This window comes from Canis lupus, chromosome 1, assembly GCF_003254725.2.
Source record: "Canis lupus dingo isolate Sandy chromosome 1, ASM325472v2, whole genome shotgun sequence".
Taxonomy (NCBI): domain Eukaryota; kingdom Metazoa; phylum Chordata; class Mammalia; order Carnivora; family Canidae; genus Canis; species Canis lupus.
In genome coordinates, this window is record NC_064243.1 from 99,702,015 (window position 1) to 99,725,666 (window position 23,652).

At 44.1% G+C, this 23,652-nt stretch overlaps 1 protein-coding gene across 5 annotated transcripts; it reads right to left on the reverse strand.

Annotated features, from left to right (window-relative positions):
• Window positions 1–995: 995 nt before the first annotated feature.
• ZNF584 (zinc finger protein 584) lies at window positions 996–23,377 on the reverse strand. Of its 5 annotated transcripts, none has more exons than XR_003125767.3 (5): window positions 22,918–23,375; window positions 21,893–22,019; window positions 16,915–17,037; window positions 15,179–16,317; window positions 996–1,725 (listed from the first exon to the last, which is right to left on the reverse strand). XR_003125767.3 is itself a non-coding variant. In XM_025421343.3 (4 exons), the coding sequence occupies exons 1-4, from the start codon at window positions 22,954–22,956 to the stop codon at window positions 15,314–15,316; spliced, it is 1,293 nt and encodes a 430-aa protein (XP_025277128.1). In that variant the 5' UTR covers window positions 22,957–23,375; the 3' UTR covers window positions 14,312–15,313. The 5 variants fall into 5 exon arrangements, 2 of the variants coding, with proteins under 2 accessions (XP_025277128.1, XP_025277129.1); XR_003125768.3 differs by lacking the exon at window positions 996–1,725 and adding an exon at window positions 1,732–11,528; XR_007403740.1 differs by lacking the exons at window positions 996–1,725; window positions 16,915–17,037 and adding an exon at window positions 1,732–11,528 and having other exon boundaries at window positions 22,918–23,377.
• Window positions 23,378–23,652: the final 275 nt, after the last annotated feature.

The following is a 23,652-nucleotide window of genomic DNA, read 5'->3' on the forward strand; positions in this document are numbered from 1 at the left end:
GTCTTGGGACTCCAGGATCACGCCCTGAGCTGAAGGCAGACGCTGAGCCACCCAGGCACTCCGAAACCATGAACTTTAAAACAACAGTAACAACACAAACAACAACTTTCAATCATCTGCAAGCCCTCAGCCTGGTCTTAAATAACTTCCTCCTCCTTGTGACACCGGAATGGTTCACATTCTTGACATCAAGAGGCCAATGCAATTTAACAAGTTTCAATCCCTCATTTGCATATTAACACAACCAATCCCAGTTAACCTAGTTTCAATCCCTGTTTTGCATAGAGGACCTAAACATGAACTATACTTCAAGCCTTTTGCCTGTGTATCTCTACCCCTTCTTTGTCTTCCTTGGAACACAATTCAGGTTTCTATGAATCTGTGTCTCCCAAATTACAATTGTTTTTTTGTTTTAATATTTTATTTATTTATTTATTTATTTATTTATTTATTTATTTGTTTATGAGAGACACACAGGCAGAGAGAGAAGCATGCTACACGGAGGGAGCCCGACCCGAGACTCTATCCCAGGTCTCCAGAATCATGCCCTGGGCTGAAGGCGGCGCTAAACTGCTGAGCCACCAGGTCTGTCCCCAAATTACAAATTTGATTCCCAAGTAAATGCTTAATTTCTTAAATTTTCAGTGAATCTTTATTCGCTGACATCTTGTACAGAATTCTTTTTTTACTCTTTTGTATAATGCTCATTTAATTTTTTTGTTATTGATGGTTCATGCTAAAACATAAGCGGGAAATTGCCTAGAAGGCTATCATAGGCCATTCATTTTTGGAAAATGTCTTTCGCCAAATTAATTCAGCTCACAGTGATGAGTTAATTGCCCTCATCTACGTCTGCCAATAGGCAAATAACAAAAGACAAAATATTTATATTGATAGTATGTATGCTTTGAGGGATGACTGCCTGCTTTGGAAAATGCTCTACTTAAGGACCTCTACAGGAACCCATATAAATGAAAAAGCATTACAGAACTTAAAAAAAAAAAAAAAAGATTTATTTATTTATTTGAGAGAGTCCTCAAGCAGACTCCTCACTGAACATGAAGCCCAACATAGGGAGCATTACAGAATTTTTGATGCTCTGCTGTACCTAAGGAGGTAGCTATAATAAAAGTGGACTCTGGCAAAAATGTTTTATGATATTACCTAGAATAGCAGAGAAATAAATGGCTATGATATTGAACCAACATTTATTGGGGTGTTAACATTAAAAATAAAACTGTCATTTATTTTACCAGAAAAATGATTTTACTCAAGAATAGCAGAATTATCATTCAAAAGAAGCAAGCTATGGCAAAACTGTAGGCAATTCTGGATCAAAGATGAGGAGGCTCTTTTATAGAGGAAAGGGGAGACACTGTTGTAAACAAAAAGTCCACTGGGGTAAACTGAGAGTTCAGAGGTGTAGTGTCTTCTCATTGGCTGAGTAGTGACTGTCTCTCATAGCCTGGGCTTTTGCCCACGGGGAGGAAATCCTCCTTTCTTCTCCTGGGTTTCTTCCTGTTGGGTTGGCCATTGATGATGTAGTAGGGCATGTGGGCTTCTGCTTCCGACCTCCCAAGTCCATTTTATTGAGGATTCCTTTATTAATTTTCACAGTTCCCCTTTTAATCAGATCTTTCCTCAAAAGCATCACAGATCCGGAGTTAACGATTTTAGTGGTTTTGTGCTTCAGTGCCAGGAAGGACCTTTCCTGGTTGTCAGGTCCTAAGTCAGGGGGAAAGTACAAAGCAGTTAGAAACCGCTTAAGGCCATATTTGAGTAACAAGGAAGGTTAGGAAGGAGAACTCCCAGACACTTCCCATGTATAGTCCAAATTTACCAAGATCGTAAGCATTGGAGATCACCTCCTTATTGGGTACATCATTCTTAGAAAAGCTTGGCCAGCAATAAAATACAAAACTGAAAATTGTTATACAAAACAGAGGAAGTAACATGACAATTCCAAATTGTATGATGGTTCTTTTTTTTTTTAAGATTTTTATTTATTTACTCATGAGAGACACAGAAAGAGAGGCAGAGACACAGGCAGAGGGAGAAGTGAGCTCCTCGCAGAGAGCCCAATGCAGGACCTTATCCCAGGACCCTGGGATCACTGCGGGACTTTATCCCAGGACCCTGGGATCATTGCAGGACTTTATCCCAGGACCCTGGGATCACACCCTGAGTCAAAGGCAGATGCTCAACTGCTGAGCCACCCAGGCGTCTCTTGTATGATGATTCTAAACCAGGACCTTAGGTCTGAAAGTAGCCAACTGAAATATTTATTGGCACTCCTTTTGACTCAAGAGAGAAAAGTTTTCCCTATGGAAGCAGACCTTGAGTTGTGTATCCTCCTGGAAGTCTTCAATTAAAAAGGCCATGAAAGCAGAAGAGTCAAAACCACAAGAGCACACAGGAAGAACTAACCAAGTGCATTTGGGAAGACACAGTGCAAGTATAAACATGAAGCAATAGCTGATCAACTTTTTGCAAAACAGCAAAACTTCAGACATTTTAAAACAGTATTGTTATCTCAAAAGAACTGTATGGAACCAAATGTTATTGATAACACAGCCTATAAAGTTTTAAATTCAGAAAACATTAATTTAAATAAGAATCTCTGAAGCTTGGTTAATAGTTGAGATTAAAGAAAGATTTTTGTGAATTCTGAGCCTTCTGTTTAGAAAAAGCAAGTGAAAAACTAATATGTCACAGGATCATAATGGGACTGCTTCAAAAAGGCCATAGTAAAATAAAAGAAGTTTCCCCTTTCACAAGGGCTTGATAAATTCAAACAGGGGCCTTGTCTTCCCATAAAAGAAAGGAGAAGCAACAGTGAGAGAAAGGTACGCAGGCTGATCCAGTTTGGGAAATCTTCACTTTCAGATTAATAGATGGTGTGCAGGTCCACTCAGGGTTTGGTGCTTTCTTTAGATGTATCATGTGAATCCAAGGGTCTATTGCTTGGAGTTTTGTGGCACAAGGTTTGGTTTGCATTTCCTGACAAGGCCTTTTCCAGTGAGGCAGTGGAGTCTTCTAGAAGTGACTTTTTCTGGTGGTAAGGTGCAATGCTTAAAGCATTGATTTTCAAGAGTGCACTGTGAAAAGACTGCTCCAACCAAGCATGGTTATTTTTATTTCTTTTTTTTTAATTTTAAGTATGTTTTTTGTCCTGAGGGTTTTTTAAAAAATTTTTATTTATTTATGATAGTCAGAGAGAGAGAGAGAGGCAGAGACATAGGCAGAGGGAGAAGCAGGCTCCATGCACTGGGAGCCCGACGTGGGATTCGATCCCGGGTCTCCAGGATCGCACCCTGGGCCAAAGGCAGGCGCTAAACCGCTGCGCCACCCAGGGATCCCCAGGGTTTTTTTTTTTTTAAGATTTATTTATTTATTCATGAGAGACACAGACTGAGAGAGAGGCAGAGACATAGGCAGAGGGAGAAGCAGGCTCCTCATAGGGAGCCTGATGAGGGACCTGATCCCAGATCCTGGGACCACGACCTGAGCCAAAGGCAGGTGCCCAACCACTGAGCCACCCAGGCGTTTCCTGAGGGTTTTTTTTTTTTTTTAAGAATTTTTAAAAAAGATTTTATTTATTCATTCATGAGAGACACAGAGAGAGAGGCGGAAACACAAAGAGAGAAGCAGGCTCCCTGCAGGGAGCCCGATGCTAGACTCCATCCCCAGATCCAGGATCACGCCCTGAGCCAAAGGCAGACGCTCAACCGCTAAGCCACGCAGGTGTCTGTAAAAGAATTTTTAAAATCAAAATTTTGCACCTAGTGGCTCAGTTGGTTAAGCATCTGCCTTTGGTTGAGGTCATGATCCCAGGATTCTGCTCAGTGAGAAGCCTGTTTCTTCTTCTCCCTCTGTGACTCCCCCTACTTGTACTGTTTCGCATACTCTCTGTCAAATAAGTAAAATCTTTTTTAAAAATTTAAAATTTTGGGACGACTGGGTGGCTCAGCAGTTGAGAGTCTGCCTTCAGCTCAGGGCATGATCCCGGGGTTCTTGGGATCGAATTCCACATTGGGCTTCCTGCATGGAGCCTGCTTCTCCCTCTGCCTGTGTCTCTGCCTCTCTCTGTGTGTCTCTCATGAAAAAATAAATAAAATCTTTTTTAAAAAATTTAAAATTTTGATACAGTTCAAATCAATTTACGAGGTTCATTCATGTCAGCTCTTTCACTGTCAAACCTGGGGCAGGGACTGCTTCAGTTTCTCTGCTTTCTCTTTGTGATGATCAAGGTATAAAGGTACCTGCTGCATGGAACTTTAAACTTCACATTATTTTTGTTTTTCTTGATCTTGATAGATTTGGCATCCTTTCACCTAGCTGTGAGTAGAAAGTCCTTGATGTCCTCAATTTGGGGAGGCTTAGATACAATAGGTACAGGGGAGCATACAGCTGGCACCACCCTGAGAAACACTTATAGCAAGGGGCAAGAAGAGAGAAGCATGGTTATTTTTAATAGAAGCAATTAGGCCTTTATAATATTGAAGTATATGTTCTTTTATCAACTGTGGGTCAAATGAGGCAGGGCCAAATGCACTGGCCATCCTGTGATGTCTCAAAGGATGGGAGTGTGAGTTCCCAAGGGGTTGGAGCTGAGGTTTAGAAGACTAACAATCAGCTTTTGGCTAAAGTATTTGAAAGATCTCTATAAGTTTTGCCAATTGAGTCTTTTTTTTTTTATGAGAGAGAGAGAGAGAGAGAGAGAGAGAGGCAGAGACACAGGCAGAGGGAGAAGCAGGCTCCATGCACCGGGAGCCTGATGTGGGATTCGATCCCGGGTCTCCAGGATCGCGCCCTGGGCCAAAGGCAGGCGCCAAACCGCTGCGCCACCCAGGGATCCCGAGTCTTTTTTTTTTTTTTAAGATTTTATTATTTATTTTAGAGAGAGAGAGTGATCATGAGAGACAGAGCATGACCAAGGGGAGGGGCAGAGGGAGGGGGAGAAGCAGACTCTTCGCTGAGCAGGAAGCCCAACATGGGGCTCCATCCAGGAACTCCAGGATCATGACCTGAGCCAAAGGTAAACAATTGACTGAGAGACCCAGGCACCTGCCAGTGGAGTCTTAATAGTGCTGTTAGTGCATTCAACTAACCCGGAGAACTGAAGATGGTGTATGCACAATGAAAGTGTTGTAAAACCAATGGAGCTGTGTGGATTTGTAGAGGTACCTATCCAGTGAAATGGGTTCCCCCAGCTCTATGTAGTTTGAGAGGGATTTCCCCCAGATAGGGATAACCTTTTCTGACAGAATTTTAGCCATAGTAGAATGATTGACCTGTGTATAAGGGAAAGTTTTGGTCCAGTGAGAAAACATACAAACCATGACTAAAACATATTTATATCCATGAGATGGGGAAGCTATATGAAATCCATATTTATGAATAGGTTTCCGTGGATTATACTTTGAACAGATGATATAAGTGAGGTAGGCACTATTTGAGACCTTATTTATATTTCCCAACCAAAATTGGTTCATGAACACTGTCATTTTCTCAGTAAACCAGTGATAGAACTGGATTGTTACTTGGTCCAAACCAGAGGTCTCTATTTTTATTGAACCAACATTATTAGACTTTGAATATTGTTTTTCCTTTTCTGGGACCAATTGTTGGGTGTGTCTTGTCATTCTTTCCCTCAAATTATCAATTGGGATAACATCTCTTTGGACCAAGACGGAAGTTTGGCTATTGGTCTCCTTCAGAGAGGATTTTTGGTGGAAATATCAGTGAAGTGGTTTCTTTGGCCTCCAGGGAGTTGAATCTGGAATACCTAAGAAGCTCCATAATATCCAGAGCAGCTGGCACAGGTATGGCATCTAATAAATTTTAGCCATAGGTGCCATTTTTAATTTTATTCTCTTTGGAGGTAAGAACACATCATTGTTTTCATAATATTCCAAAGTCAGCTACCCAAAAGGCATATCGGCTATTGGTATAGATATTCGCGGTTTTACCCTCGGCTCAGGTACAAGCTCGAGTAACGGCATTGAACTCAGCCTTTTAGGGGCACCTGGGTGGCTCAATCAGCTAAACATCTAACTCTTGAGCTCAGGTCTTGATCTCAGGGTGCTGAGAACTCAGCCTTTTGGGCTGAAGCAGCCAAGGTAAAGTTTCTGCCTCAGTGACTTCAAAGAGAGTTGTAGTAGCATACCCAGCATGATATTTACCATGTTCATCCTTTAAATAAGAACCACCAGTAAACCATGAAAAATCTGTTGTTGGAGGAGTTTCCTCTAAATTGTCACAGTGAGTAAAAAGATGATCTGTCAGTGTTAAGCAGTCATGAGGTGTTTCCTCTAGATCCCAATGTAGTTCTCGTTCCTAGATCAGATGCCCTAAGTATGGAACATGAATTATAGCAAACTGCAATTTTTCTTGGGAGACTTTATGTCCCTTTAAGGCCAAAAGCTTTTTTTTTTTAAATTTTTTTAACTTTTATTTATTTATGATAGTCACAGAGAGAGAGAGAGAGAGAGAGAGAGAGAGAGGCAGAGACACAGGCAGAGGGAGAAGCAGGCTCCATGCACCGGGAGCCCCATGTGGGATTCGATCCTGGGTCTCCAGGATCGCGCCCTGGGCCAAAGGCAGGCGCCAAACCGCTGCGCCACCCAGGGATCCCAAGGCCAAAAGTTTTAACAGTTGGATGCTGTCTTCAGTGTGAAGAGGCTTAAGAAGGGGAGCAGAGAAACAAATCATCTATGTACTGTAACAAAGTAGAGCCTGTAGAAAACTTTCCATCATCCAAATCAGTTTTAAGGTTTGTGAAAAATAAGGACTCTGTGAAACCCTGAGGCATTACTTATTGTCCAAGTGCATTGCCATTCTTCCCAAGTGAAAGCAAAAAGATGACGGCTCTCCATAACAACTGGAATAGTAAAAATGCACTGCACAGATTGCAGTGAAAATTTTCCTTTCAGTGGAAATGAATGTCAGTAGTGTATGAGGGTTGGGAACAACAAGTGCTGAGGGATAACAGTGTTATTTATTGCTCAGAGGTCCTGGACAAACCTCCATGCTTGGCCATTGGGTTTTCTCACAGGTAAAATAGGGGTATTTCAGGAATTAGTGCAGGGAAAAATGAGGCCCTGAGACTTATAAGCTTCTATTATGGGCTTCATGCCCTAAAGGCTTTATAGGATATTGATTAATTCTGGGGAGATGTTTTGAGGTACCTATTTGAATCTTGATAAGAGATGTACTGTGGAAAAAAAAAGAGATGTACTGTGGATTATGCCAATATCTGCTGAAGCACAATATTTGGAAACATGAAATATCAAGTCCTTATTTCAAATGCCAACAAACCAAGAATATAAGGTAACTTTCTCAATGGGATGAAGGGATACAAATAAGATACAGAATCAATAATGAAGATAATTAATTAATTTTTAAAAACCTATGGCAAACATCACATTTAGTAGTGAAAAATTGAAGAGTGCCTGGGTGGTGCAGTCAGTTAACCATCTGACTGGATTTTGGCTCAGGTGATGATCCCATGAATCATGAGATGGAGCCCCTTATTGAGATCTGCGCTCATCAGGGAGTCTGCTTCTCTCTTTACCTTTGCCCCTTTCCTCCCTTCCTCCCTTGTGCTCTCTCTCAAATAAATAAAATCCTAAAAAAAAAAAAAAGAAAAGAAAAGAAAAAAAAAGAAAAGAAAAGAAAAGAAACGAGACTAGGATGTCAACAATTACCACATTCATTTAACATTTCTGGAGTTCTAGGCAGTGCAATACAGAAGGGAAAATAAAAAGCATCTGAATTAAAAAGGAAGAAGTAAAACTTTGTTTGCAGATGATATAATTGCCCATGTAAAAAAATCCTATGAAACAAAACATAAGCTAATGAGCAAACTGGTGTCCCAGCCTCTTTTTACACATAGGGCCTAATTCTGTTCTCAACACACCCCATGTAATGAATACAACCCTGAAGGTTACAAACAGCTTTTTAAAAAAGGCCTAAGTTGGAGTGCCTGAGTGGCTCAGATGGTGGGTCCTGGGATCCAGCCCTGAGTTGGGATCCCTGCTCGGTGGGGAGTCTGCTTCTCCTTCTCCTTCTGTCTCTCCCTTCTGCTCATGCTCTCTCTCTCTCAAATGAATAAATATAATATTTAAAAATAAATAGGTAAAAATTAATTAATTAATTAATTAAAGACCTAAGTTATATAATGTAGAGCAATATAAGGTGGTATGTTCCAGGGATGAGTGATTTGAAGGCTGGACAAATCCATGACAAATATCATGTGTAGAGTCAACAATGTCAATAAAAAAGATAAATCTATGATGGAAGTCCTCAGGCCATCCCTTGTTGGAGATGGGCCCCAGGACAGGAAGGGATAGGTCCTTGGGAAAGGGGCAACTAGGGGGATGGATCTGCAGTTTCCTTTGGGAATTCTCCTTTGCTGCATGGAGAAGAGATGGGGGATGAGCCTCTGAATGTGTTGACATCCAGGTGAAGGGCAACATTAAACTACAGCAAATCCAGCTGCTCTTCTAGGTCTCAGACTCCAGGTCTACCCAGTGCAAACTGTGGTGAAATGGATACATTAAAATTAGTCATTTTTATTAGTGGATAGAATCATAGATCAATGGAACAAAACAGAGAACCTAGAAATGAACCGACACACACAGGCCCAACTGATTTTTGTCAAAGGTGCAAAATAAATTAAATAGAGGAAGAATATCCTTTTAGACAAATAAATGGTGGGGATACTGGACATCCACAGGTAAAAAACAAGTAAATAAATAAAAATTAAACCCTACCTAAGTGTCACACCCTGTAAAACAATTCACACAAAAGCAATCACAGATTTAAATATAGAGCAGAAAACTATAAAGATTTTTAGGAGAAAATTTTGGAGACTTAGGGCCAAGTAAAGGGTTCTTAGACTTGACCAGAAAAGTGCAATTCATAAAAGAAAAATGACAAATTGGACCTCACCTAAATCACTTTTTAAAAAGATTTATTATTTATTTATTTGTTTGTTTGTTTATTTTAGAGAGAGAGCAAGTGGGGAAGGGGCAGAAGAAGAGGGGGGGAGAGAGAGAGAGAGAAGCAGACTCCCTTGCTGAGTGTGGAGCCCCAGGTGGGGCTCAATTTACAACCCTGAGATCATCATCACCTGAGCTAAAATCAAGAGCTGGGTGCCTAACTGATGGAGTCACCCAAGTGCCCCCTAAGTCATTCTTAAAATAAGGAAATTATAGAGGTGAGCAGATGAGTAGCTGCTGGGGTATAGAGATGAAGATAGTTGGTTATAAAGGAGTAACATAAGGGAGACCTTTGTGGTATTTCAACAATACCATATCTTGATTGAGTTGATAAGTTATATGAAGCCACACATGATAGAATTGCATAGAACTACACACATGTGTGCGTGCATATATAACTGGTGAAACCTGAATACACTCTATGGATTGGAAAAAGTAGAATCATTAAATATTAGACTAAACATAAAGTCACAGCTATGCAAAAGAAGCAGCCATGATGCCTAAAAGCCATGATAACTTCCTTTCACTAGAAGGTGAAAACCAATCACAAAGTCACTTGAGCCCCCAGTAGACAGACATGAAGACAATCTCAAAGGTCCTGAAATGCAGAGAATCAAGAAGGAGCTCAATCGACATACTAAGGATGTCCCTTTATAGCTGTTGTCATGGTTGCCAGTTGTGTGGTTTCTTATAAGGGATATCTGTCTCCCCATGTCTTAGTGCATTTGGGTTGCTCTAATAAAATCCCATTGGATTGGGTGGCTTACAAAATTAATTTCTTGCAGTTCTAGAAGCTGGGAAGTCCAAGATCGGGGAGCCAGGAGATTCAATGTCTCGTAAGGACCCACTTCTGGGAGGAGGGAAGGCATTCTCAGGGGTCTCTTTTCTGAGGGCACTCTCATTCATGAGGGCTCCACTCTTAGGATCCAATAGCCTCCCAAAGACCTCACCTCCAAATATCATCACACTGGGGATTAGTTGTGTGTGTGTGTTTTTTTGGTTGTTTGTTTAAGATTTTATGTATTTGGGCAGCCTAGGTGGCTCAGCAGTTTAGCGCTGCCTTCAACCCAGGGCGTGATCCTGGAGACCCGGGATCAAGTCCCACGTTGAGCTCCCTGCATGGAGCTCCCTGCTTTATTCATGAGAGACACACAGAGAGAGGCAGAGACACAGGCAGAGGGAGAAGCAGAGCCTAATGTGGGACTTGATCCCAGGACCTGATCCAAAGGGTATGTTCAACCACTGAGCCACCCAGGTGTCTTTGGGGATTAGGTTTTAACCTATGAATTTGGGGGGGCACATAAACATTCAGTATGTATCTCCCTACTAAAACTCCAACTCCATGCTCCATGCCCCTATGTATTCTGTCCTTACTGGGCCAGTTCAGTCTCCAGCATACAGCAGCAATTCACATAGCATGGGATAGATATGTAAGTAGACTCAGGTAACTTGCTTGAGTGCAGGAAGAAGGATTTATTACCCTTTTTCTATGAGTCTTTCTCCCTCCGTCCCCAGAGTCAGCTGTGATCAAGGGGCTGTGGTCTGAGCCCAACACAATCCTGCAGGGCAGCCAAATATTCTCTCAAGAAACATTCAGTTCCCTGGGGTCCTCTTGTGTACCAGACCCTTGCCTGAACCCTATGGTAGACACATTTTATCTCAATCTGATGTGCAATGGAGAGATTTAATGTGCAAACAGACCAAAGAACAGGGCCACAGCAGAGAGTGGCTGGAATCCAAAGGAAATAAAATCAGAAGATGACAGAAAGCTACAAATGCTACTTCCCAGAGGAGGTGACTCTAGGGGAAGAGAATTCTGGACAGAGGCAACCTCAGTGCAGAAGCCTTGGGCAGGAATGAGCTGGTGCATTTGAGAGCAAGGAGACTCAGTGGTGCAGAAGACTCTGTGCTGCAGAAGGAGGGCATGAGGCCAAGAACCAGGTTGTGCAGGCCCTGTAAGCTGCAGTAAGGAATTTGTTTTATTCTAAGCCAAATGGAAACCATGAGATGGACATGCTTCTCTGAGGGAGGCCTGGGCTGTGTGTGGTGATGCTGGGGGAGGAGGCCAGTTTCTTTGGGGAGGTGCCATGCTGCTGGGAGCTTCTGTAGCAGAGAAGGGCAACTCAAAGAAGGCAAATGGACACTTAATGAATCTTTATGTTGGTGGAATCTGAGCCTCAAGCCTGATGGAGGTTTGATCTGTCTGTGGGTGTGGCGCTAAAAGTCTATACTGGACCCTGAGAGGCTCTGCCCTCTGATGCCCTTGGCAGAAGAGGGGAATGTCAGTAAGTGGGAACCACTGAGGGAAGGATTATAAGTCAGGCAGAACTCTCTCCTTTCCAAGGCACTTAAACCTAAATATAAGTGGATCTGCCAAATAAAATAATTTATTGATTCATGGAACCAAAAAGCTCACAGGACAGCTTCAGGCACAGCTGGATGTAGGGCTCAGTGAGATCAAAAGTGCTTGACTCTTATCTCCATTCAGCTGTCTCTTTTGACTTAGTTTCCAGGCAGGCATCTCTGAGGAAGAGAAACAAGGAAAAATGGCTGTTGGCAGCCCTAACTCCCAAATCCTGGTGCATGAACTCCAGGGGCCAAAGAAATCTCCTTTTTCCTCACAATTTCCTGCAAGTGCTTTGACTAAAGAGGTCTCTCATTAGCCAGCCTCAGGTCACAGGACCACCTTTGACCCCATCATTATCGTTTTAGATTGATTTGCTCCAATAACCAAGCCTGATACACATCCTCAGTAAACACTTGATGAATGAGTGAATGAGCAAGAAATTACTGGACAACTACTTGTTCATTGTTATAAGCAAACTTCTCTTTAGGCTATTCTGCATTTGTCCCAGTAAGTAGGCTATATTGGTCTGCTTAGGGTGCTAAATGATCAAATTCTAGAGCTTGACTTCTTTAAGATTTTATTAATTTATGAGAGACACAGAGACAGAGGCAGAGAGAAGCAGGCTCTCTGCGGGAAGCCCCATGTAGGAATTGATCCCAGAACGCTGGGATCATGCCCTGAAGGCAGATGCTCAACCACTAAACCACCCAGGTGTCCTGAGAGCTTGATTTTAAAAATCACCAATATTAAGTAGACTCACTGTTATGAACTGAATGTCTCCCAAAATTCATATGTTGAAGTCATATACCACTATCTGAAAGTACTGAGATAGGGCGTTTGGGAGGTAATTAGATTTAGATAAGAGTGGGTCCTCCATGGCAGGATTAGCATCCTTAGAAGAAGCAAAGAGATATCAGAGCTTCCTTCCTTCCACTATGTGAGGACACAGCGAAAAGATGGCCATCTACAAGCCAGGAAAACATTTCTCATCAAGGAACCAAACTGGCCCATACCTGGATCTTGGACTTCCCAAGGCCTAGCCCTGTAAGAAATAAATTTTCTTACAGTAACTGAACAGACTAGAATCACTCACCAAGAGATGAGGAAGATTCCCTTTATGGGCATCTAAAGAGCAAGACAGTGTCTGGCCTTGTGAACAGTTCAGTCTTTTATTTTATTTTATTTTTTTTATTTTTTAGAGATTTATTTATTTATTTATTTATTTATTTATTTATTTATTTATTTATTTTATGATAGACACAGAGAGAAAGAGGCAGAGACACAGGAGGAGGGAGAAGCAGGCTCCATGCTGGGAGCCCGACGTGGGACTCGATCCTGAGTCCCAGGATCGCGCTCTGGGCCAAAGGCAGGCACCAATCCGCTGAGCCACCCAGGGATCCCCTTCAGAGTCTTTTAACACAAGATATCAAACTGAGAACATTCAGATTTTCAACCTTGCTCTCCTGCTTAATATTAAGACACATTTATTCATAACTGTCACCAAATTGTCTTGCTGTGAGAAAATAAATTACCACCTGCCCTGCTGACATGGGGACTAAGCATGTCTTATACCACAGTGAAAAACTAAGTGCTATGCCTCTGTAGATGAAGTTCAAAATCAAGAACCACATTGTCTAGCACTAGTCCCAATATCAGTGAAGCCCTGAATGTTGCTAAATCTTTAACAAACCCAAATGTACCCTTCTAATTCAGACATGAATATGTAATCATGAGGACAAACTTCGGGATTGCAGAGAGTTGGTGTATGGCTGGACATCAAAATGTGGAGGACAGAGAAACAGGGAGAGGGTAACTCCAAATGTGGGAGTGAGGGGACTCATGAAGAGATAATACCGTGGTTTAACCATAGAAGGGGTACTATTCAGAGAGGCAGAGAAGATGGAGAGGCATTCCTGATAGACTAAGGGCACACAAAACAGTGCCCAGGGGCATAGAACTACTGTGTGGATTCCAGAGGAGAGTACCCCTAGCTGAAGGAGAGAACAATTTGGGGGGCAGCCAAGAGGGAAGCTGCAAGGGTACACTGCTGGTGCTGGCTTTCCAAGTGAGGCTTAGGCTAGCATGATGGAATGAGTGAGACTCACCCAAACTGGTATTCTGAGTAAGTCATAGGGTCAGAGCCACCAGGAACCATTTGTTTCAGATGTTCCAGCATCACCAGGAAAACATTATCCTCCACCCCTTCTGCAACAGGTTGGCTACTATATATGGAATCTCAATGGGAAACCAGAAAGCTGGTTCAGAGGACCCTTCACCCATGTGCTGGGGCCATCTGAGATCTAACCAAGGCCACTCACACAGGTACAAAGGATTGACCTCTAATAGGCTAATGTCTACCATATACCCAGAACTCAGCCCTATTTGACTCAGCTGGACTTTAACTCTGCTCCCACACAGAACCCCCGCACCCCATATTGGGAGGCAGACATTCCTATACCCAGGGAGCAGGGCCTGAGTTGGGCCTTGGGGAGGGCATATACCTCACAGTGTTGGGGAGAAACTGTGAAGACTGGGCACAAAGTCCCCTGACTGTTCAAGCCTGCCCAGGTTTCTACCCTGTGAGGTCATCACCTTTCCCACCATTGGGGGTGGAGGTTAAAAAAGGCAGCAGTGGTTTCCAACCCCAACACATGGTACTAGCTGACCACTGTGGCTCAAAGCCCCTCAAGTCTAGGTCACTGTTCTCTCTCTCTAATCGTGCCTCCAAGGGGCACCTGGGTGGCTTGGTTGATTAAGTGTCTGCTTTGATGCAGGTCATTGAGCCCCAAATTGGGCTTCCTGCTCAGTGGGGAGTCTGCTTCTTCCTCTTCCTCTGCCTCTCCCCCTGGCTTGTGCTCTCCCTCTCAAATAAATACATAAAATCTTAAAAATAAACAAATGTGCCTTCGAGTTAACATTTTCTTGACAGGAAGCATAATTTTTGGACCAGGGACACAGCTACAAATAAGATACAAGTTTTATTGACCTTTTGGGAAATTAAGTTTCCAGACTTTTTAAAATCAAAAGACTCCACAAAAACAAAGGATATGGACGCATATGTTAATTCAGTGACTTCTCTCCCTTGAGCCCTGGAACAGTGGCAGCAAAAACAATGAAGGCCATGGTGTGCAGACACCAGGAACACTAGCCACATCCTAGGACTTCAGGGTCTTTGTTTTAGGACCGGGGTAATGGCCATGAGGTGAACATCCTGCTATCCCATTATGGCAACCAAAGGCAGGGACCCCTCCTCCCAACAGAAGCCAGTCCTTCTCCACTTGATCTTAGCCAAAAGGCTGAGAACTGATAAGCCAGTTCCTCTCTTCATGAGCCCAGTTTTGTTCTCAATCCCTCCACACACAGTGATCAGAACCCCCAACGTTAAAGGTGGCTTAAACAATAAAGCTTTTATTACCATACGTTCCAGGGAAGTGTGAGACAGTTCTAGGGATGGATAAATCCATGACAGGTACCATGTGTAGTGTCAACTATGTCTGTGGAAATGATTAACCTTCTCTGGAAGCCCACAGGAGGAATAGTTCAGCTACTCTTGACCAGAGCTTGGTCACAGACATACCTAAACCAGTTGGCGGGAGGGAATGAGGCCCATTATGGGCTCCACCACTCATGATTCCCTCCGATACAGAGTGGGAACCAAGGAGATCTGCTGTTCCAGAGTGCACTGAGGGGACTGTTGCACACCCTGGGCACCTGCCACATGGTAGAAGTGGGATGGCTTCTATCACAGAAACCAGCAGTGACTTAACACTGCTAACAGCCTAGGCAGGTCAGAGTGCAACTAGGCTCCTGAGAGCTTCCTACATACCTGCCACTCCAGGACACATGTTGGGGTATGCCAGGGTTAGGTTTCAAATGGCTACTCTCTTCAACTCCTTTCTGGAATGAGGACTTTCATGTTGAACAAGGTGCCTAGTTCTGTCTACAGTCTTCCCAACATCCCCTATGGCCTTTCTCCAGTGTGGACTTTCTTGTGCTGAAGGAGGGTAGAACTATGTTTGAAGGCTTTCCCACATTCTGTACATTCATAGGATCTCTCTTCAGTGTGGAATTGCTGGTGCCGATTGCGGTAGGACCTGGTGGTGAAGGTCTTCCCACACAGGCTGCACTCATAGGGCCGTTCTCCAGTGTGAACTTTCCAGTGCTGATACAGGCCAGAGCGGGTCACATAAGTTTTCCCACATTGCTTGCACTCATAAGGCCTTTCTCCAGTGTGAACTCTTTGGTGAAGAATGAAGCTATGGTTGTATTTAAAGAACTTCCCACATTCCCTGCACTCATAAGGCCTTTCTCCAATGTGAACTTTCCGGTGCCGAATGAGAGTAGACAGAACACTGAAGGCTTTCCCACATTCGCTGCACTCATAAGGCCTTTCTCCAGTGTGAATTCTCTGGTGCAGAACAAGTGCATCTTTGCGGTTGAAGGTTTTGCCACACTCATTACACTTGAAAGGTTTTATGCCCGTGTGAACCTTCTGGTGCTTCCTCAGTTTAGATGGATAACTGAAGACCTTTCCGCACTCATTACACACATGGGATGTTTCTCCAGTGTGAATTTTTTGGTAATTAACATGGGTGGGTTTCTTCTTGGCATTTTCACCTTTTGGGCATCTAAAGGGTCGGTCTGTGGGGTGAGTTATCAGATGGTCGAGGAGTGCAAAAGCCTTCAAGAAGGTTTTCCCACAGTCACTGCACTTGAAGGCCTTCTGTGTGGTGTGGACTCCCAAGTGCTGCTGGCAACTGGAGCTGTTTTGGAAGGCCTCCCCATGCTCAGTGCTCTTGTATGGCTTCTCTTTGCTGTGGGTGGCCTGGTGTTGAAGGAGACCTAAGGTGGCAGGGACACCCCTTCCAGACTCCCCACACAGAAAGGGCTTCTCTGATAGGTAGACTCCATAGCTCTTCATCTGCTCTGGAGGGGCCTCCTCATCCTCCAGTCTACATGGACAACCTGAAACAGAGAAAAGCCAGTTACTAATAGCTGGATTAGAGGAAGGAGGCACCTTCATCACAAACTCATGTCAGACATACCAAAGAGAAGTCCAAAGAATTGCCAGGTGGTTGCTAGGAACAGTCTGGGTGAGAAAGGGCTGGCTCTGCCAGATCACAGAATAGGAAAGACCTCAGCAGGGTCTAGGACAGAAAGATGGGAGCAGTGCAGGGAGAAGAGTTGGGGGTCTCCAAGTCACTCCTCACAATGGTTTCAAGCAGGGCCTAGCCCCTGGTGACAGTGAAAGCTGTGAAGAGGAGGTGTTTGCTCCAATGAAAAGGCAACTGTAACTGTAACTTTAACTGTAGGAGTAGTTGGTGTTCAAGTATTATTTAAGGTGCACATCTCACATCACCAGGGGACTGGCACAAAGTCCGGGTAGGTAGGTTGTCCAGGTCCTGAGAGTCATGGTAGGGATGGCAAGATCACACAGTGTGTCCAGAAGGGAGGGGAATAGTGTGTGGTCACTGGCTCAGCACCAAAATGCCAGTGCACACAAATACCCCAACATGGTGTGAGCCCATTATTGAAACCAAGGCATCACCCAGCCTTACTCACTGGGACCAGGACCCCTTCTAGCCTCTGCTCTGCTGATCAGAGTCAAGTCCACCACGTTGGGCACGCAGAGCTCTTCTTCATTCTCCAGCTGGGCAACCACATGGGACCTTGAAGGTGCAAATCCTAGAAGGGAGAAAGTAAGAGCCAACCCAAGCCAAGGCTTACCCTCCCCACCCTACCCCATAGGAAGCTCATGTCATCATGACAACCATGAAGGAAATGGCGTATTAGAAAAGGAACCTCCTCCACGCATTTAAAAATTTGTTAAATTTGGTAAGTGGATAGGCTCCGTGTTTTGTTTGGCCACAATTTATTTTAAAAGAACCTTACATGAAGGTAAACTGACATAACTGAAGTAAAAAAATAGACAATAATAATTGGAGACTTCAATTTTTAACTTTCAGGTGATGGACAGAACCACTAGACAGAAAACAAACAAATACACAGAACTTGAATAACACTAGAAATCAACTAGACTTAAGAGACATCTACAGAGCCTGCCACATAACAGCAGAATACGTATCCTCACGTGCACATGGAACATTCTTCAGAAGAGACCATTTGTTGGGGCATAAAATAAGTCTCAATAGATTTCAGAGGACTGAAATCTATAATTTTCTGATCATAAGGGAATTAAAATAGAAATCAACAACAGAAAGAAATTTGGGAAATTCTCAAATTTATGGAATTTAAATAAAACAGTCCTAAATAACCACAAAGAAAACTACAAAGAGATGAATGAAAATGAAAACACAGCATACCAAAAGCAATGGGACATAGCAGTTCTTGGAAGGGAAATCAGAGCTATAAACATTCCATGCTGTTTTACTCATAACACTTTTTTTTTTTTTTTTAAGATTTTATTCATTTCACAGAGAGAGCACAAGCAGGGGGAGGGGTAGGCAGAGAGAGAGAAGTAGCAGGGAGCCTGATGGGGGGCTCCATCCCAGGATCCTGAAATCACAACCCAAGCTGAAGGCAGATGCTTCACTGACTGAGCCACCCAGGCACCCATCTCATAACACTTCTGACACCAAATGTGGGTAAGGTGAAAGGTGAGCATTCCACACTACTTTTCCAACTCTCAGACAGCAATGTGATGTCCAAGGATTCAATTAAATTCTGATGCTAACTACCTAGAATCAGCAACAGATCCCACAGGTTAAGAGCTCAGTTCCACAAGACTGCCCCTACTTCAGACAACAGTTGGAAGTCCCAGACGCCCATTCTTCTGACCAACTGGCTATAAATCAGGGATTCTCATATTTACTGATGCCTTGTCAAGGTCAGTTGTTACAATGGCTCACAGAATTCAGGAAAAGAGTTTACTATTATCAGTTTATTATGAAGTATACAACTGGAACAGCCCAATGTAAGAGATGCAAAGGGCCAAGTATGCCAGGGTGGAGAGGGAGTGGGGGTTGAGGAAGCAGAGAGTAAAGGGCATCCATGATCTCTAGCAAGACCACTTTCCCAGCAACCCATTAGTTCCCTGAATCCTGTTATTTAGGAGTTTCTGTGGAGATTTCATTATGTATAATCAGTTAAATCATTGGACACTGGTGATTGGTTCAGTCGCCAGCCCCTCTACTTTCCTCAGAGGCCAGGGTTAGGGAGTAGCTCAAAATCCAACTTCCTATCATGCCCTGGTCATTCTGGACGCCACTCCCTCTCGTGAAGCTATTTAGGAGCTCTCTGCCACCAGTCATCCCATTGCACACAAAAGACACTCTTATCACTTCAGAGATTGCAAGTGTTTGAGGAGTTATGCTAGGAATTAGGAACAAAAACAAAAATATATATTTCTTATTATGTCACAGCATCCATATTAAAAAAGATCTCAGGAGAGCAGCCAGGGTAGCTCAGCGGTTTAGCGCTGCCTTCAGCCCAGGGCCTGATCCTGGAGACCCGGGATCGAGTCCCACATCGGGCTCCCTGCATGGAGCCTGCTTCTCCCTCTGCCTGTGTCTCTGCCTCTCTCTGTCTGTCTCTGTCTCTCATGAATAAATAAATACAATCTTAAAAAAAAAAAATCTCAGGGATCCCTGGGTGGCTCCATGGTTTAGCACCTGCCTTCAGCCCAGGGCATGATCCTGGAGTCCTGGGTTCGAATCCCACATCGAGCTCCCTGCATGGAGCCTGCTTCTTCCTCTGCCTGTGTCTCTGCCTCTCTCTCTGTGTCTCTCATGAATAAATAAAAATCTTTAAAAAAATAAAAATAAAAAGATCTCAAACTAATAGGCTAACTTTAGTCCTCAAAGAACAGGAAAAAGAAAAGCAACTAAACTCAAAACGAGCAGAAGGAAGGAAATGATAAAGAGCACAGACGAAATAGAGATCAGAAAAAGGGAATCAATGAAACCAAAAATAGGATCTTTAAAAGATCAACAAAATTGAAAAACCTCTACGTAGACTGACCAAAAAAAAATAGAAGAATCAATTTATTAAAAACAAGAATGAAAAAGGGAATATCAGGGACACCTAGGTGGCTCAGGGACTGAGCATCTGCCTTCGGCTTATCAGGGATCGAGTTCCGCATCGGGCTCCTTGCAGAGGAGCCTGCTTCTCCCTCTGCCTATGTCACTGCTTCTCTCTCTGTGTCTCTCATGAATAAATAAATAAAATCCTTAAAAAAAAAAAAAAAGAAGAAAAAGGGGACATCACTAACTACATTATAAAATAGGATTTTAAGGAAATACTATGAACAACTGTATTATATGCGTACAAATTAGATAATTTAGATAAAATGGACAAATTCCTAAAAAAGACACAAACTACCAAAACTGACTCAAGAATCAATAGAAAGAGGTGACTAAGTGGCTCAATCAGTTAAGTATCTGCCTTCAGTTCAGGTCATGATCCCAGGGTCCTGGGATGGAGCCCTGCATTGGGCTCCCTGCTCAGCAGGGAGCCAGCTTCTCCCTCTCTCTGCTGCTCCCCTTGCTTATGCTCTTTCTCTCTCTCAGAAAAATAAATAAATTAAATCATTAAAAAAAAAAAAGAACAGAAAGTCTGATTATACTTTAAAAAGCACAAATAAAACAAAACAAAACAAAAACACCCCTACAGGGGGAAAATAAAGGTTAGGCCCGGGGGATTTCACTGATGAATAACATTGATGTAAGAATTAGCACAGATACCTCACACACTCTTCCAGAAAACAGAAGAAAAGAGAACATTTCCCAATTCATCCATTGAGGCCAAAATTACCCTCATACTCAATCTCAACAAAGATATGAGAAAACTACATTGATACATTGATAACTCTTATGAATATGATGCAAAACTCAACAAAATACTAGCAAACCAAATCCAGAAATACATAAAAAGGTTATAAGCTATGAGAGTGCAATTTGTCCTAATGATACAAGGTTGAACATATGGAAACCAATTACTGTAATATATCATGTTAATAGAGGATAAAATAATCACATAATCATTTCGATAAATATGGGAAATCACTAAACAAAATCTAATGACCTTTCATGATAAATGCACTCAACAAACTAAGAAGGGGTCTTCTTCATCTGAAAAAGGCAGCTGCAAAAAACCTACACCTAACATCATACTTATTAGGGAAAGACTAAGTGCTTTTCTTGTAAGATTGGGAACAAGAGGGGATCCCTGGGTGGCGTAGCGGTTTGGCGCCTGCCTTTGGCCCAGGGCGCGATCCTGGAGACCCGGGATCGAATCCCACGTCGGGCTCCCGGTGCATGGAGCCTGCTTCTCTCTCTCTGCCTGTGTCTCTGCCTCTCTCTCTCTCTCTCTGTGACTATCGTAAATAAATAAATAAAATTTAAAAAAAAAAAAAAAAAAAAGATTGGGAACAAGACAGGATGTCTGCTCTCACCAATTCTATTCAGTAAGTACTAGAGGTTCTAGCCAGGTCAGCTAAGCAAAGGAAGAAGTGAAAATATCTGTATTTAGGGATCCCTGGGTGGTGCAGCGGTTTGGCGCCTGCCTTTGGCCCAGGGCGCGATTCTGGAGACCCAGGATCGAATCCCACATCGGGCTCCCGGTGCATGGAGCCTGCTTCTCCCTCTGCCTATGTCTCTGCCTCTCTCTCTCTCTCTCTGTGACTATCATAAATAAATAAAAATTAAAAAAAAATGTTTAAAAAAAAAAGAAAATATCTGTATTTGCAGATGACATGATGTCATATATGTGGAATATATCAAAGAGACCACCAAAAAACAAAACAAAACAATTAGAACTAATAAATGAGTTTAAGCAAGGCTACAGGACATAAAATCAGTATATAAAAATCTGTTTCTATACACTAGCACTAAACAATCTAAAATGAAATTAAGAAAACAATTCCACGTAAAATCACACTAAAAGGAATAAACTACCTAGGAATAAATTTAGCCTTGTACACTGAAAACTACAAAACACTGTTGCCTGCTTCTCTCTCTGCCTGTGTCTGTGGCTCGCTCTCTGTCTCTCATGAATAAATAAATAAAATCTTAAAAAAAAAAAAGGAAAAGAAAAAAGTTAAAGAAAACAAAACAAATGGAAAGATATTTCATGTTCATGAGCTGAAAGACACTAAGATGGTAATACTCCCCAAACTGATCTACTGATTTGAATTCATGGTTCATGTTTGGCCCAGGGAGAGCCGTATAAAATCTCCTGTGAAGGAAGACGGCAAAACCCAGTGTACAGAGGGGCATGACTTCAGCAGAGTCAGAGAGAGAGGCAAGGCTGAGTGGAATTTGTTGGGCAACTTGTAAACATCTGCACCCCAAACCCTACTCCAGGAGGCCATGGGGGCAACAACTATTGAGGTTGGTCGCAAGGCTACTAAGAAAGAAGCAGAGGAAGAACACACAACCCAATGCCAGTACTCTTAGCACGAAGCACAGGGAACCTAAGAAAGAAGCAGCCTCTGTGGTGGGGTTTTAGGATCAATACAGCTTCCTATGGGGGGAAAAGGCAGAGGTGGTCAGTTTGCTGGGGAAGAGTGCGAGAGACTTACCCAGCGAGCCAATAAGTGCAAAGTTCTCTAGCATCACATCACGGTACAGGCTCCTCTGGGTCAGATTAAGGAGCCCCCACTCCTCCCGGGAGAAATACACAGCCACATCCTCAAAGGTCACCAGGCCCTGTAATGATGGATTCAACTGAGCCTTAGGAGTCAATTGTGGGCAGAAAAAACAACCAAAACATAGCGCCACCCATCCAAGCCATTGATCAATGTCTTGGGGTCCTGCCACATGTCTCACTAACTTCATCTTTCTCTTTGAGCCCCAAATCCCCATTCTCACCAGAGACATACCTTCTACTTCCTTTCTCCTAAGACCCTTACTTCAGAGGATTCCCAGGGCCTCCAGCTCCATTGGTGCCTCTCCCCATGTTACTACTGGACTCTGTGTCATGCTCACAGCAACAGGCTGGTGACCAGACAGATGGCATCTGTGTACCCAACCAGACACACAGGTCCCACGCTATCTACTGTCAGTCAATTCCCTCTACCCCCCATAGATCACCTCCCAGAGGCAACCAAACCTATGCTCACCCTTCTCTTAGGTCTCAATACCTGGTCCCAGACCTTCCAGTTTGCCCTCCTGCCTAACATGCACATAAGTCTTTGTACCACAGCATGTCATAGCTCCACACCTCCAACATAATCTCACCAGTTCACCTCACTGGCAACTCTCTGGACTCCCCCACATGCCCGTTCTGCATATGGTGTCTCCAGAGTGATGCCACAGAGAGCAACCACAATCCCGTCCTGCCCCAGTCCAACCCCTCTCCTTCATGGCTCACTGCTAAGGGCATCCCCCGGCTCTGTACTGAACCTCCCCACCCAGACCTATTTGCAGCTTCAACCCTCAGCTGACCACACCACACACGGTCCTCCAAGACCCCTCTTACACCTCTGCCTTGCCCAGGCTGTCCCTTCACCTGCCACAGCCTTCCTCGCTTATCCTGAGCTCATTCCGAACCCAGACCCACTGGTCGGGATCGAGACTGTCAGAGCCTGGGGCACCTTCCACTCACCTGCGCCTCCCCGGCCAACGGAAGCTGTGGGCGGAGCATGGCCGCAGCAGGCGCCGAATTAAGTCCAACTCGGTGAACTCCGTACTTGCCCCCAGCCCTCAGCGCAGGCACCTCCGGCCGAACGTGAAACCTTCGAAGCTAGGTCCCCTCGCGTGTAAGATGTGCCCAAGGACCAGGGAGCCGCCTGTGGGAAGCCCGGACCCGCCAGCGCCGGTTCCGAGTCTCAGGAAGAGGGAGTCATTCCCGGGGTCACGGCTCGTGCACACGCGCGACGAGGATCTCCGCCCGCGTCCTCCGCAGTGCGGCCCCTAGGGAAGTCGGCCCGCCTCGCAGCTCTCGAGAGGTTGGTGCCCACCCACGGCAGCAAAAGGAGCACCGCTCGGGCAACGCCGGAAGTCCCGCCGCCTCCAGCTGCCTTCTTTAACCTAGCGCCCGCGTCGTTAGGACTTCACTTCCCAGCTTCCCTCGCGGTGCCGCTTACTAGTTGCCAAGGCGACAGGGGAGGGCGCTGCTGGGCGCTCACACAGATGTAGCCAATGACGGCCCAAGAGAGGAGAGTGTCCGAGAGAGCCGGGCGGGTAGAAGAGGGACTTCCGGCGCCAGACTCTCCTGAGCCACACCCGGCTCACGGACAGCGTCGGTATTTGGAAGTCTGAATCTGACCGGGCCTTTCAGGCCGCAGAAACCGGAGTAGGGAAGGCGTTGGAGTGGGCGCCACACTGCGCCGTGAGTGCG

Coding starts and splice junctions, on each gene's coding strand:
- ZNF584 (XM_025421343.3), bottom strand. CDS start 22,956: ATGCTCCGCCCACAGCTTCCGTTGGCCGGGGAGGCGCAG. Junction 22,020..22,917: donor CGTTGGCCGGGGAGGCGCAG/GTGAGTGGAAGG, acceptor CCATCATTACAG/GGCCTGGTGACCTTTGAGGA. Junction 16,318..16,914: donor TAGAAGGGGTCCTGGTCCCA/GTGAGTAAGGCT, acceptor TCTCTGTTTCAG/GTTGTCCATGTAGACTGGAG.